This window comes from Syngnathus acus, chromosome 12 (assembly GCF_901709675.1).
Source record: "Syngnathus acus chromosome 12, fSynAcu1.2, whole genome shotgun sequence".
NCBI lineage: Eukaryota > Metazoa > Chordata > Actinopteri > Syngnathiformes > Syngnathidae > Syngnathus > Syngnathus acus.
This window is the reverse complement of record NC_051097.1, coordinates 3,138,968-3,152,824: the sequence shown is the minus strand read 5'-3', so window position 1 is coordinate 3,152,824 and position 13,857 is coordinate 3,138,968. Positions and strand designations below refer to the sequence as shown.

The following is a 13,857-nucleotide window of genomic DNA, read 5'->3' as shown; positions in this document are numbered from 1 at the left end:
AACGTTTTACAGTTACATTCAGTAAAGTACCAAAACAGCAAGAAGTTTTCTTAATCGCTACCTGTAAAGCTAATTCATAAACACTAGTGGAGGCAGAAAGTGTTATTGACATGAAATGTTCACCCAATGTCAATAACAACCTAAGTAATGCCTACATACTAAACAAAACAAAATCCTTCCATCCATTTTCTATATCGCTTGTCCCCACGGGGGTTGCAGGTGTGCTGGAGCCTATCCCAGCCATCATCGGACAGGAGGCAGGGGACACCCTGAACCGGTTGCCAGCCGACTGCAAGGCACACAGAGATGAACAATCATCCGCACTCACACCTAGGGGTGACACAAGCATATTTTTTGGGAGGTGGGAGGAAACCAGAGTGCCCGGAGAAAACCTACGCAGGCACAGGGAGAACATGCAAACTCCACACAGGGAGGGTCGGAGGTGGAATCGAACCAGCACCCTCCTAACTGTGAGGCGGACGTGCTAACCAGTGCGTCACCGAGCCGCCCAGCAAAACAACAATAAACAATAAATAAACAAACAATAAAGCAGCAAAAACTAAAGCAGTCATAAAGATCAAACAGCCCGTTTACATCTTATCAAACACCTTTAAATTGGTCACAGAAATTCATCAAATCACTAGCGCTATCGTTTACGTGCTAGTCAGTTAGCTTTGTAGGGTCATTATATCATCCATTTAAAATACTACTTGAAAATGTATTTATGACAATAAAATTGGGGTCCATGGTCTGCGTGAAACAGAAAGTCGCATGGAATAAAATTTAAATTGAGCGTCAGGTGTAAGTTTAGAAACTAGTTGCCCGGATTGCTCAGATCTGAATTGGGTCCAATCTTCCACACAGTTTTCAAAAGTTGAAGGTTTACCAGGCCACAAACGCACACGCACACGCACACACACACACACACACACACACACACACACACACACACACACACACACACACACACACACACGCAAACGCAAAACATTGCTCTCCAAACAGCACAATTTATGGTTTTGTCAAAAATATTTTAGGCTACTGTATTGCAATTTTTGTTGGAGTCAGCCAGACAATGCATGCCTGACGACAGCTCGTTCAGAATGCCCGAGGTTAACAGGTCAGTGTTTGCTAACTCCCCATCACCAAGAGAAAACTCAGAAGGGACTGCACTTTCTCAGTTTCTGCCCCAAAAACTTTAGTTGAAAAGAACTGCCTCTCCATCGTCATCGTCATGAGGCAAACAGTTTTGGGGGGCAATGGGTAATGATTTTAGGATCAATTGGCAGTTACTGGGAATCGGTTAAAGGGCTGTTTAGGTAAAATATTTATGGCCTCGAGGCGTCACCATTGTCGAGTAATACCAGGTGGCACGGCACGTGACAGAAAGAACTGAACAGTTTAGTTGGCAAAGTTTGAATCAGTCAAAAAATGTAGAAAAAAAACCCCAAAATCGTAATCAGTTGCTTTTATTTTGAAATTTTGAAGAAAAACAACAGTGAAAACCAACAGCAGCAGTGATCAAGTAATATACTGCAATCAGTAATCAAAAATGCAATAACTGGATATAAATTTACATGATCTACAGTGAACTGTAGATGCAGTCACATAACAAAGAAACAACAACAGTGAAAACCGACATTTTTCTGACAGCAGTGATCAAGTAATATACTGCAATCAGTAATCAAAAATGCAATAACTGGATATACATTTACATGATATACAGTGAATTGTAGCTACAGTAACATACCGTAGAAAATGATGGATTATGGAAAATACGGGATTATCCTTCCAGGTAAAAACTCTCATTACTACAGTGTTTAATTGCAGACAACATTGGCAGTAACAAAGCTCTTTTTAGATTCATTATTTGTAATCATACAATCTATAGAAGCGTTCTTTGACCGGAATAAAACAAAAAGCTGTCGAGTCTGGGCTCCCATTTTAAAGGGTTATTAGGACTAGACAACACGACATGATTAAAAAACAATACAAAGAACAATACTGACTTCGGACTTTCATTCAAGATTAAAAACTATTCTTGTCTCTCACATTCTTACGATTGTCCTCATTGAAAGCACTGGAATCAATGTGTTTTGCTCTTTGAGTGAGTGACCTTGTTTACGAAAAGGCAGTCAAAGTTGTCAAGCGCGCAAAAAAGAATAGAAGGACAAACAGGCCCCAAGTAGAGTCGAGTGTTGGTGAACATAGAATGCTTGTTCACATTTCATCTGGACACATCTAGTTGGCTAATAACGGCTAAGCTAAATGCTATACACTTGTGCAGAGGTGTTGTTATTACAATTTTGATACTATTTATAATCATTGAGCAGAGTAGGGAGGGCATTAAATTTCTTCCTCGATGACTTGCTTGAGCGGCGCCGTTGTCAATTTTCTCCACGGGCATTGAGTGGTCTTGGGCCATTGGGAACTGACACGGCGAGGCTGTCACCAAGGTGGACTCTACTGCGCCACCTGTGGCTTCAATGAGGTCATTGGAAAGTGCACTGTGAGCATCTTGCACATGAAGCTGTTGACTTGGGCGCAAGACATTAGCTTCCATTTTCCAGTCTGAAAGAAAACAATCAGTTTCAGTGGACCGCATAGGTATTCTTCCAAATGCTCTTTTGGGCACCCACCTGCCGTAACAGAGCCACGCAGTGCTTGCCGAGGCCAACTCGCTGGTTGGGGTCTCCTGCGACCCAGTGGGTGAAGGTCACCTTGTGGCGGTCCGACCACACGAACATGCCGGGAAGCGCCAGGTCGTTCAGTCCGGTCCACATGTCGCTGGTTTCTGCAGAGGATGGATGGGAACAGAGCTCTCATCCAGTTCTCAGGTATTGCACCCATCGATTCGTTTGACGGAGATTGTTAATTAACGTTTGGGATGCGCACCAAAGTTGGAGGCATTTTTCACCCACGCCTGCTCGACCTCGGTGCGGATGGACACCAGTTCGGCACCAAAACCACGGCAGACTTGTTGAGCATCAGCCCAGTTCCTTTCGTCGTCAAAAGGTTTGTAGCAAAATCCCGCAAACTCCTCCCAGTCAGGTGCCGAGCATCTGGGCTCTGTAGGCGAGACCCCGTGTGAGTTTTAGTGGTCATGACAGTTGCCGTGACATAAAGAAATGGTTTTTGAACTCACCCCCATCTGCAAACGTATAAGAATCACCCAGTGGGTCGTCCAAACTGCAGATAGGAAAGCGGTAATTAGCTGGTGGCTCTTCATGGGACTTTTCTGTGAAAGTTGGTCACTCACTGTCTGGAGATGATCCCATTCCCAGCGGAGCCCGCGGAGACTTGCTGTTTGGGAGCTCGCATCACAATGCAATCTCCTCCAATGTTATTCTGAATGACTCCAGCGTGAATGGCGGCGGCGCAAATGTGCGAGCTCTGCATTTACACAAAGTTACAGTCACATACAAGAACTCGACCAGTGGCTCAGGCACTCATGTACCTCAGAGTAGACCAATGTTCCAAAGACAAAGTGTTTGTCTTTGGCACACCCAGGTGGACAGTAGAACCTGCAGAAGACACGTATGTTGTGAAATTGATGACAGGTGGTCATCGTCATGAAACATTGTGTCAAGTGTGACTCACGTCATCGAATCGGTCAAGTGGAGGCTGTTGAACTGTCTGGCGCAGGTCATCGCATCTGTCACACATAAGGCGGGATCATTTTTCATTGTTTTGGGCTTGTTGTTTTTGGCAAGCAAAGCAGTAGATTGTGTTGCTCACCGTCATGTGGGCATCCCAAGATGTCTAAGCGGAGGCCAAATTCTGGACGATTCTCCAGCGGCAGAATGCGGACGTACTGAGCGAACGCGGGCGTCTCAAGCAGATGAGTCCCACCACCGATGAACTAGAAATAGAATGTTTCCTTGTTTGTGGTGACAAGATTGGAGGATGAGGTTGCGGTCGACCCGATTAGCCCTGTGCTCACCTTCCTGTTTGGGTGTTTGGTCCACTTCCTCCTATCAACGCTCACCTTCATCTCAAGTTGGATGTCCCAGGAGCGAGTATTGTTGCTATCACACCCCTGGGTCACGATCGCCATCACCTTTCTCTTGTAACCGAGGTTCACCTGGATCCAGCTGCCGACGGCTGGAGGGGACAAGACATTAGAACGCTCAGGAGACCACAGTGCCAAGCTGTCAATTATCTGCGTACGAGCTTTTGACGGCTTCCAGCAGGACTCCCCGTTGAGGCGGGCTTTTTCTGGGGTGGCGTCTTCCATCGAGGAGGAGGCTTTGAAGACAGAGTCTGCGAGGCTCCCGTCCGCGATGCCCAGACTGTCAAGACATACTGAGGACAGCCAAAAGTCATTTTCATTTGGAACGGATGCTTAAAGGCCAAATTAAAAGAAATCTGCCCATCTATCCTCTTGTGTGACTCCTTGTATTGGTTTTTAGATTGCAGAGCAGAAGACCACAAAACGTGAAGCCCACCTTTGTGCTCACAGCTATAGACCATCTCCAGATATTTGGAGGTGGCAGGGCAGGAATCGTCCTCCAAAAGCGCAATGTGGCATTTTTGGTGGCCGTTGCACATTTTCCTGTAGCGAGGGAGGATGCCTTCCACTCCGCAGTACTCTGCAAGTTACAACAGACCGGTGAGCCTGAGTGGGCCTGATGAGCATTGATGCACCTGAATGAGTTCACCAAGACAAAGTCGAACCAAACTAGCTCGTTTCTGCCCGATGAACGTTTCTGCATACAGACTAATTTTGGCATCTGAACGATTTTTAAGCATTGGTTCATTTTCATTACGTTTTGTCGCATGCCAAAGTTCCTTTCAGGAGGAGACCAAGCAAAACACGCTGAATGAGCCTTCAGAGGTAGGCGGATAAATGCCTTAATTGGCGGCATCAAAATGGTGGCTTCTCAGGTCTTACCGTCGTCATATGAGTCGCTGTCCACCAAGCAAACGTCGTCACTCCGCCGACCGTAAAAGGCGGACTGGATGCTGATGCGGCCTTGCTTCTGATCCTCACCCTCACAAAAGAGGTCAGCAGAACCGTTGTCGCAGATAAGGATCTCCTTAAAGCCTGCAAAAGCATCGTCGTGTCATTTTTCTCTCGCATCGTTTGAAGCCACCGTGCAAGGAGACATACCCTCATGAGGCTTTGAAGGTTTTGGGGAGTTTCCTGCAAGACAAAAGCCAAAGACACGAGTCAGCACGTTGTGAGAATCCACTGAGCGTCGCCACGTCTTACCTCTTTTCTTGCAGATGTAGCCCCTTTTCTTCCTGCAATCGTCAAACTTCCAGCGGCCGTTGCTTGTGAGTAAGGAAAGACAGGGTGCACCAGAGAGGTCACCGGGGTCATCTGGAAGGAGACGACAGATGCTCGGCTCCGTTCCTCCGCAACATCCGAGACAAACATCTGTTGGGTTTTTGACCCACCTCCGTCCATGAGCACGTAAGCGAACGGGGATCCGTCAGTCCACTCGCTGCCGTCTTTCGTGATGTTGTTGTTGACGCCCAACCACAGAGAGGGAGAGCTCGGCAGAAAAGTGTACAGACCTTTGGAGATATGTGGTAAAATGTGCAACAAGCGTTTGAAACATTCCTGTTGGTGCTTTGCTCGCTGCCGGCTTCGTCCGGGAGGGGAGCAAAGATACACCAACTGCTCATAGGTAGTATCGATGAACATGCACGTGATTTGAATGACTAATTGTTAAAGGTTGTCCGAGGAAACAAATGCAGGTGACGTCTGGAGCTCCACCCATGTTGGGGGAATTCAACAGCCCTGACGGTAACCTGACAGACGGACAGCCTACCTTGTATGAAGGCCTGTTCATGTGAGTTGGTGATGCTGAGCAGATCGCCTCCGTGGCGGAGGCAGTCGTCTCGCGCCTTCTGCCACGTCTTGGTGGGCCTGCGTTGAATCAAATAGCAGAAGTCGGAGGAGGATTGGTCCGGCCACCAGCCGCACTTTGCACTCCAGCCTGCAAGCGAGACTCGAGTCACTTGAGGGCAAACCAGTGACAAGGGACCACGTGTCGACTGCCGAGTGGGACGCCAACCTGCCGGCGGAGGAAGAACCAACTCTTGGACCTTGGCTGCAAGGAAAAGAGAGGACTCATTAGCACTCTTAGATAGAGGGAGCACATGGAAGTGCAAAGTGAGTGGTTTTCATTTTCGGACCTTTTTTACAGATGAATGACCGACTATTGGTGCAGGGCCAGTCCTCAACTTGTCCAGTTGGCGATAGCGCACAGCAATCACCACGTCCTGTTGGCCGGTTTAGCACCCATGCAATGTTGCCCTGCGGACGACACGCCAAACATGACTTTGGCGCGTTTGGTCTTGCTTCCCGCTACATTTGGGTCGTTTTTTCCTCCCACTAATCAATATTTTCTCGATCCTTTTCTCACATTATATCCATTCATCCAGTTTTGAACGACTTTTATATCAATTTACAACTGTCTTCCAGTTAAATCGCAACTTGCGTTTCAGACTCATTTTATTCTCAGAAATATCTAACTTTGACTCGTGAAATTCTGCACTTTGATCATCAATGATTTTTTTTTCATTTTTCACTCTGGGAACAGGGTACTAATAGGAATTCCCATGTTGCGGCGAGGTGCCAGTTTTGTGTGGATGGCGAGAGAGATCGCTGGGCCCACGCAGTACGGTGTGTGGAGCAAAGCGTGCTAATCTGGTAATTATCGTTTTAGTGTTTCAGTATTGTGGTATGATTATTTGTGGTAAATGTGTTTTCATTTGACAGGGTCGATTGGTGGTCGAGGCGTGGTGTGTGAGTGACTGGGTGTGGGTGTACAACCTGTCAGGTATGTGGAATTTAGGAGTTGGATTAGAACATAGTTTTAATTGTTTAGTGACACACTTTTTACAGTTGTTCACATACACCGCTGCCTGCTGTCCTTTTTCGTTTGTTCTGTTATTCTTTTTTGGTTACTTAATACATTTTGTAAACTTATTTCATCTCGAGGTTCAGTTATTCTTTTTTGGTTACTTAATACATTTTGTAAACTTATTTCATCTTGGGTCATTGATTCACCTCACCTGCATTACACTTGTAAATTACAATACTACACACATAGTTCCACAACTTTGTCCTTGGTAACGGTCCAGATGATTTACACATCCAATGTTTATCTCTTCTCGTAACATTTGTCCTCACTTGGAACTTTTGCCATTCGATATGACACCTTCATTCTGAGCAAATGACAACTTTTGTAGACTGCTCTAAACGTTTCACTTACCGTGGGTGTTGCGTCGCTCCACTCAAAGTTGTCCTTGTTCTTCTTGAGTCCCACCCAAGATTGCACTCCTCCTGCATATGGTGCGTGAGCTTGGGGATATCAAAGAAGCAAGGAAATTTAGCACAAGAAGAGCATCGTGTCAGACATTGTGAAGCGCTCGGGGACGATAGCTGGCATCGGCAGTTTGACTTGACGCTCACCAGCCAAGAATTGGCCCTCATCCCATGAGAGGACGCTGGCCAGGTGACCACCGTTCCATTCTTCGCAGAACCTCTCGGCTGCCTCCCAAGTTCGCTTCATCCCCTCAAAGTGATAGCAAGAGTCCCTGTACAGGAAGTCGCCAGTGTCGCAGTAGGAAGCTGAAGCCACCAAGACACATGGATTACAAATCCACAACAAGGCAGTGCAGGTGTGAAAAAAAGCGTCGCTGCCACTCACTCTCCACTCGATTGTAGCCCGTTCCATAGTCTTTGTAGGAACACAGTCGTCCGTCTGGGCAGGCTGCAGGAGGACAACATGATTGCATTTTCTTCTCCTTTGAGCGTCAACATCGCAACGGACGTGCGGACTTACCGTCGAGCGGCCGCTCGCACATGTACGCCAATGAGGATCCGCACGAGCCATGTCTCCACTTTCCAGGCTGACTGTCTACGTGCACACCTTGGTTGACGTACGCGCAGGATTCATGGTCGGAGCTGTTGAGAAAAGTCGGGAAAAACACATCCGACAAACGTGCCAATTTGGAGGCTTTTCCTCCTTTCTCATCAATACGTGTGCTCTCTCAAAATTCGCAGATGGGATCCATAATCTCGCTGTGTGTTCCGCCTGACAACAAAAGGACGCAAAGAGGTGACCTTCTTACCTTCTATCTTGACGCGAGTCCCAGTTGGCGTAGGTCGGCGTCACACCGGTGTCGGACAAAGACAGTCTTTTTTCCCCTGCTTCAAAAAACTGACACCAGGCCACGTCGCAGTTCTGCCGAAACCAATCCCAGGTGACAGTTAAGTACCAGTGGAGAGTCAACGTATTCTACCGCTTTCGTCTCACCAGATTGGAACGTCCGATCCAGAACGGCTTGTCGCCCATTTGCTCCTTCACGAAGCTTTGTTCGCCCTCTGAGGTGATGGAGACCAGGTCGCCGCCCTCCCAGACGCAGTCGTAACGAGCCCCCAGCCAACCGTTGGTGGTCTCCATCTTCTTGTAGCAGTTGGAGCCAAAGCGGCGCCACCCTTTGGTCCTTTCACATGTCTGAACGACTGAGGACACATTTGGGGATTACGCACTCAGTTCCAGACAAATGCGTCATCCGCATCAACGCTCACATAAGACAAAAAATGTGTCTGTCGACACACATTGGGGAGAATCGGCCGAGCATCTCGTCTTACCTCTTCTCTTGCAGACGTAGCCGCGCTTCTTCTCGCAATCGACAACTTCCACGCCGCCCTTGCCACTGAGTAAGGAGTTGCAGCGTCGGCCGGGGGGGTCACCAGGGTTACCTTGAAAGAGACCACAGATGCTCAGCGCTCCTTCCTTCCTCCATACATCGGCCAGGTTTTAGACCCACTTGCGCCCAAAAGGACGGAACTCGGTGAGGATTCGTCAGACTGCTTGCTGCCGACTTCAACAATGGTGTCGCTGGCGTCCAACCACAAAGAGGAACCGCTTGCCAGAAGCCCTTTGGGTCAAAGGTAAATACAGAACAGAAGGTTGAAGCATCTTACAGATGCGAGTGCAAAACACTTAACTGAAACGAAGTGATGGTGACGTCTGGGTTGACGTGAGTCGGTGGTCTCTCGATTTAACTTTCTTCCGCATGGATTATTTCATCAAGCACTTCAGCTGCATCAAAAAGCGCAACAGACTGTGGATGGCCTACCTCGTATGAAGGTGTGTTCGTTCGAGTCGGTGATGGCGAGCAGGTTGCCTCTGAGGCGGGCGCACTCGTCCCGCGCCTCCTTCCAGGTCTTGGTGGGCATGGCGTTGATCAGGTAGCACAAGTCGTTGGCGGGGTTCTCCCGCCACCAGCCGCACTTTGCACTCTTGCCTGCAAGCGAGACTCGAGTCACTTCAGGGCAAACAAGATTCTGCATGTGGGCTGCAGGCTGGGACGCCCACCTGACGCTGATGCCAACGCCGGAAGTAGCGGAAGAGAAGCTCTGGCCTTGCCTGCAAGCATGCGAGAGGGATCAAATATGAGAGAGCAACGAGAAGACAAAGGGCAAAGGAGAGGTCGTGACTTTCTGACCTTTTTGACAGATGGATGGACGAAGGCCAGTACAACCCTCAAGCTGAATTTCTCCATTCTCATTCAACTTTGCGCAGTCATCTGCATTTTGAGTAAGGTTCTTTGTGACGTTGTCCTGCAGAGGATACAGCGTGTTTGGTGTTGCAATTGCTCTGATGGCTTCCTGCGAAATTTCCTTCAAAGTCACCTCACTGATTCAAATCTGTTTTTCTGCTCACCATTCTCATAATTTCCAGAGCCAATAGAAATTGTTGCAATATTCCAACCTGAGTTTCAGATTGAAACTTTCCAAACCCTAAATTGTTTACTTTTAGTCTGAAAAAAGTTCCCCTGTAAAATGAATGGTGCACTTTTATTGTTTTTTTTTCCTTGTATATCACAATTCTTAGCCATCAAACTAAAGGACATTTTTCAACAAATTCAAATCTATTTGACAGGAAGACCATTCTTGTCAGATGTTTCCTCCCTATTGAATCAACTCTGTTCTACTAAAATGACACTTTTTAATGTTTTGCTTTCCAACATGACAGCTTCATAAGTGACAATATTTTAGACCTCCGTTGCAAACGTGTCACTTACTGTAGATGATCCGTCGAGCCACTCAAACTTGGCTGTGCTTTCCTTGAGTCCCAGCCAAGGTTGAACTCCTTCTCGCACGTGAGCTTGAGGAAAGCAGAACAAGCACTTGTGACGATGTTATGAAACATGGCGGGATGATTGGTCAGTTTGTCTTGACGCTCACCAGCCAAAAATCGTCTGTCAACCGGTGAGCGGACGCTGGCCAAGAGACCTCTCTTTTCCTTGCAGAAATCTTCAGCCGCTTGCCAAGTTTTAGGCGTCCCCTCAAAGTGATAACAAGAGTCCTTGTACAGGAACTCGTCAGAGTCACAGTAGGAAGCTGAAACCCAAAATAAACTCATTAGAAAACCACAGCGAGACGGAGTAGGTGTAAAACGAAAAAAGAAACTAATTAGAAAACGACAACGAGAGGCTGCGGGTGTCAGAAGAAGCGTCGCTGCCACTCACTCTCCACTCGACTGTAACTGTAACCTAAGTCTTTGTAGGAACACGGCCATCCATCTGGGCAGTCTGCGGAAAGATGACATGGTTGCGCTTTTCTCCTTTCAAACATCACGTCAAACGTGCAGACTTACCGTCGGGCGACCGCTCGCACATGTACACCAATGAGGATCTGCACGAGCCATGGCTCCACTTGCTAGGCTGACTGTCTCCGTGCACACCTTCGTTGATGTATGCGCAAGATTCATCGTTGAAGCTGTTGGCAAAAGTCGGAAAAAGCGAGACACATCCGACAAACGTGCCAATTTGGAGGTTTTGCCTTTTTTTTCTGACGAAAACTCCCCAAAACTCTATATATAGATATATCTATATATATGTACATATATATGTATTTTTTTAACCTCGTCACGTGCGCATATTTTAGAAAGCAATTTGAAAATATCAACATGCATCAACCTGACACAGGATGCAAAGAGGGGATCTTCTTACCTCTGGTCTTGACGCGGGTCCCAATTGGCGTAGGTCGGCGTCACACTGGTGTAGGACCAAGTCACACTCTTTTCGCCTGCTTTAAAAAACTGACACCAGGTCTCGTTGCAGTTCTGCAGAGTCCAAACTCATTGTCAATGGCGTACCAATAGTGAGCCAACAGCCACTTGCTTGCGGTTCCATCTCAAAGACCAGTAGCGAGCCAACAGCAGCCTGCACTTACCAGATTGGAGAGTCCGATCCAGAACGGTTTGTTGCCCATTTGCTCCATCACAAACATTTCCTCGTCTTCAGAGGTGATGGAGACAAGGTCCGCGCCCTCCCAGAGGCAGTTGTGACGAGCCCCCAGCCAACCGTTGGGGGTCTCCATCTTCTTGTAACAGTTTGAGCCGTGAGGACTCCATCCGTTGACTGTGTCACATGTTGGCTCATGATGGGTTAAAGCTGATGAAACATCAAAGTTCCCATGGTCATTTTTCAACCTTTGGTGAAAACCAGAAATTCAGCAAACAAGCAAGAAGGCACGCCACCTAATTCAGCCAAATTGCGTCACCTGCATGACTGACAATCCACAATTGACAAGACTTACAAAGGACTTGGGCATTTAGGGCTATTAGCCTGAAATAATAGAGTCACAAAAAAATCAACAAGGCACATTTTTTCACGAGACATTCATTAACCAGCTTCAAGATGCTGAATGATTTCAAGGAATGATGCACATGTCAAAAAACGGAGGAAATTCAGTCCACTTCTGTCATTCTGCCCCTCGGACAGAGAAAAATGTTTTTTTTTTTTTTTTTACTCATGTGCAGCCCACAGGATGGCGCTACAGGTCAAGAGTCCACGTTCAACTTTTCTTATTTCCATTTATCACCAAAATATACGTTTGCAATCTATGCAAAGGAAGACGTCTTTTTTAACACAGCTACAGAACAATTAGAGCTCACTGTTTTTTTTTTCCAGGTAGTTACACAAGAAAGATCTCATGCTCAGTTGTACATTTGTAACGCATCACTATTCCATCAGCGCAATAGGCTAGCTAGTCAACATTTAAGAGGAAAAAAAAAAACATTGAAAAAAACTGGCTGAAATTATGCTCCCATTTGTTTTTGCTTTTGGCAAAATCTCAGTGGGGAAAATGCACTATATGCTGCGTATGCACCAAAAGGACCTCCAAAGCGACAGGAGAAAAGTTATTTCGAATTGCTATTTCATGTATTTATTTACAGCTGTCTCTTCACGTGTGATCATTAACAGAGGCGCTGCACTGATAGGGGCGCCTCTGCTCTGTGCCCCTCATCTCCGCCCACACACACGCAGAGGCGCTCCAGAGCAAAGGAGCCTTCTCGAGCATGCGAGTGTTTTCTAAAGAATTCAGGTGATGGTTTGCACATTTTATCTTGTACAAGTAAATTTTGTCAAATAAAACAATTCCATTGAGTAAATTATTAGGATTGTACACTTGACCATCAACCCCCACATCCCTGGTTGTCTGTCATATGGCCACCCCAGCTGATGCAGGGCCCCCCTCGGCCACCCCAATGAAAAAGTGCATTCAACTCAGGACATTGGCGAACATATTCTTCTTAAACAAAATCTGAAATAATGGGCCATTAAAATCACCTCAAATGAGCAGGGCTACTTCCCAAAGCACTGGCTGTTCTAGACGGGGGTGTCTCCAGAGGCAGGTTGGAGGTTATAACCCCCCCCCCACACACACACACACACACACACATTTCTGCATTCCCTGCATGTCACATTTTTCTGCATCGCGCATAAATATATTTATATAATACATATCTTAGTGCAATTTTCAACTCGTGCTGCTACAGATGATTATTTAGCTAATAGAATACCCATGGTATAGTCACTATACTGCGAGCTGATCTTGCATACCCCTCATTAGCTTACAGCCTGAATTCTTTACGCTAAGAAAGTAAAGTAAAAATAAAGACAAGCATCGTCATGTCATTTTTGTTTTGCATCGTTTGAAGTCACCGTTCAGAGACTTACCAGGAAGAGGCTGCTGAGGCTTTGCCGGGATTCCTGGAAGACAAAAGCCAAGGACTCGAGTCAGCACGTTGTGAGAATCCACTGAGCGTCGCCACGTCTTACCTCTTTTCTTGCAGATGTAGCCCCTTTTCTTCCTGCAATCGTCAAACTTCCAGCGGCCGTTGCTTGTGAGTAAGGAAAGACAGGATGCACCAGAGAGGTCACCGGGGTCATCTGGAAGGAGATGACAGATGCTCGGCTCCGTTTCACCGCAACATCGCAGGCAAACATCGGTTGGGTTTTGGACACACCTCTGTCCATGAGCATGTAACCGAACAGGGATCCGTCAGTCCACTCGCTCCCGTCTTTCATGATCTTGTTGTTGGCCCCCAACCACAGAGAGGGAGCGCTCGACAGAGAAGTGTACAGACCTTTGGAGGTAAATGGTAAAATATGCAACAAGAGTTTGAGACATTCCTGTTGGCGCTCTGCTCGCTGATGGCTCGCTGACTGGTGGCCACGCAGTATCGTATATTCAAGTATATTCGCGGTTGTCCGAGGAAACCAAATGCATGCATGTGAGGTCTGGCGCTCTGCCCATGTTGGGGGAATTCAACAGCCCTGACGGCAACCTGACGGACGGACAGCCTACCTTGTGTGAATGCCTGTTCATTTGAGTCGGCGATGCTGAGCAGGTCGCCTCCTCGGCGGAGGCAGTCGTCTCGCGCCTTCTGCCACGTCTTGGTGGGCTTGTGCTGGATCAGGTAGCAGAAGTCGGAGGAGGAGGATCGGTCCAGCCACCAGCCGCACTTTGCACTCCAGCCTGCAAGCGAGACTCGAGTCACTTGAGGTCAAATCGGCGACAACAGACCTCATGTCGAC

The 13,857-nt window shown here is 47.3% G+C and overlaps 1 protein-coding gene across 1 annotated transcript; it reads right to left on the bottom strand.

Annotated features, from left to right (window-relative positions):
• Positions 1–1,698: 1,698 nt before the first annotated feature.
• Positions 1,699–13,851, bottom strand: LOC119131660 (macrophage mannose receptor 1-like). The gene is made up of 36 exons (XM_037266293.1): positions 13,777–13,851; positions 13,628–13,730; positions 13,287–13,406; positions 13,099–13,209; positions 12,997–13,029; positions 11,207–11,427; positions 10,984–11,096; positions 10,629–10,750; positions 10,054–10,372; positions 9,106–9,395; positions 8,794–8,904; positions 8,615–8,725; positions 8,277–8,485; positions 8,092–8,204; positions 7,803–7,924; positions 7,668–7,730; positions 7,430–7,588; positions 7,230–7,318; positions 6,148–6,268; positions 6,027–6,062; positions 5,781–5,948; positions 5,404–5,523; positions 5,216–5,326; positions 5,114–5,146; positions 4,895–5,047; positions 4,449–4,592; positions 4,171–4,305; positions 3,944–4,104; positions 3,739–3,862; positions 3,601–3,655; positions 3,458–3,524; positions 3,260–3,393; positions 3,146–3,189; positions 2,896–3,069; positions 2,640–2,794; positions 1,699–2,571 (listed from the first exon to the last, which is right to left on the bottom strand). Exons 1-36 carry the CDS (start codon positions 13,849–13,851, stop codon positions 2,464–2,466), a joined length of 4,527 nt encoding a protein of 1,508 aa, XP_037122188.1. The 3' UTR covers positions 1,699–2,463.
• Between the last annotated feature and the right edge of the window lie 6 nt (positions 13,852–13,857).

What these genes read in the sequence shown, in the direction of transcription:
- LOC119131660 (XM_037266293.1), bottom strand. Translation starts at nt 13,851, where the DNA reads ATGAGGTCTGTTGTCGCCGATTTGACCTCAAGTGACTCGAGTCTCGCT. An exon ending in GGCTCGACGGATCATCTACA is followed by an intron (nt 9,396 to 10,053) that starts GTAAGTGACACG and finishes GCATGCTTGCAG; the next exon opens with GCAAGGCCAGAGCTTCTCTT. An exon ending in GAAAAATGCCTCCAACTTTG is followed by an intron (nt 2,795 to 2,895) that starts GTGCGCATCCCA and finishes CATCCTCTGCAG; the next exon opens with AAACCAGCGACATGTGGACC.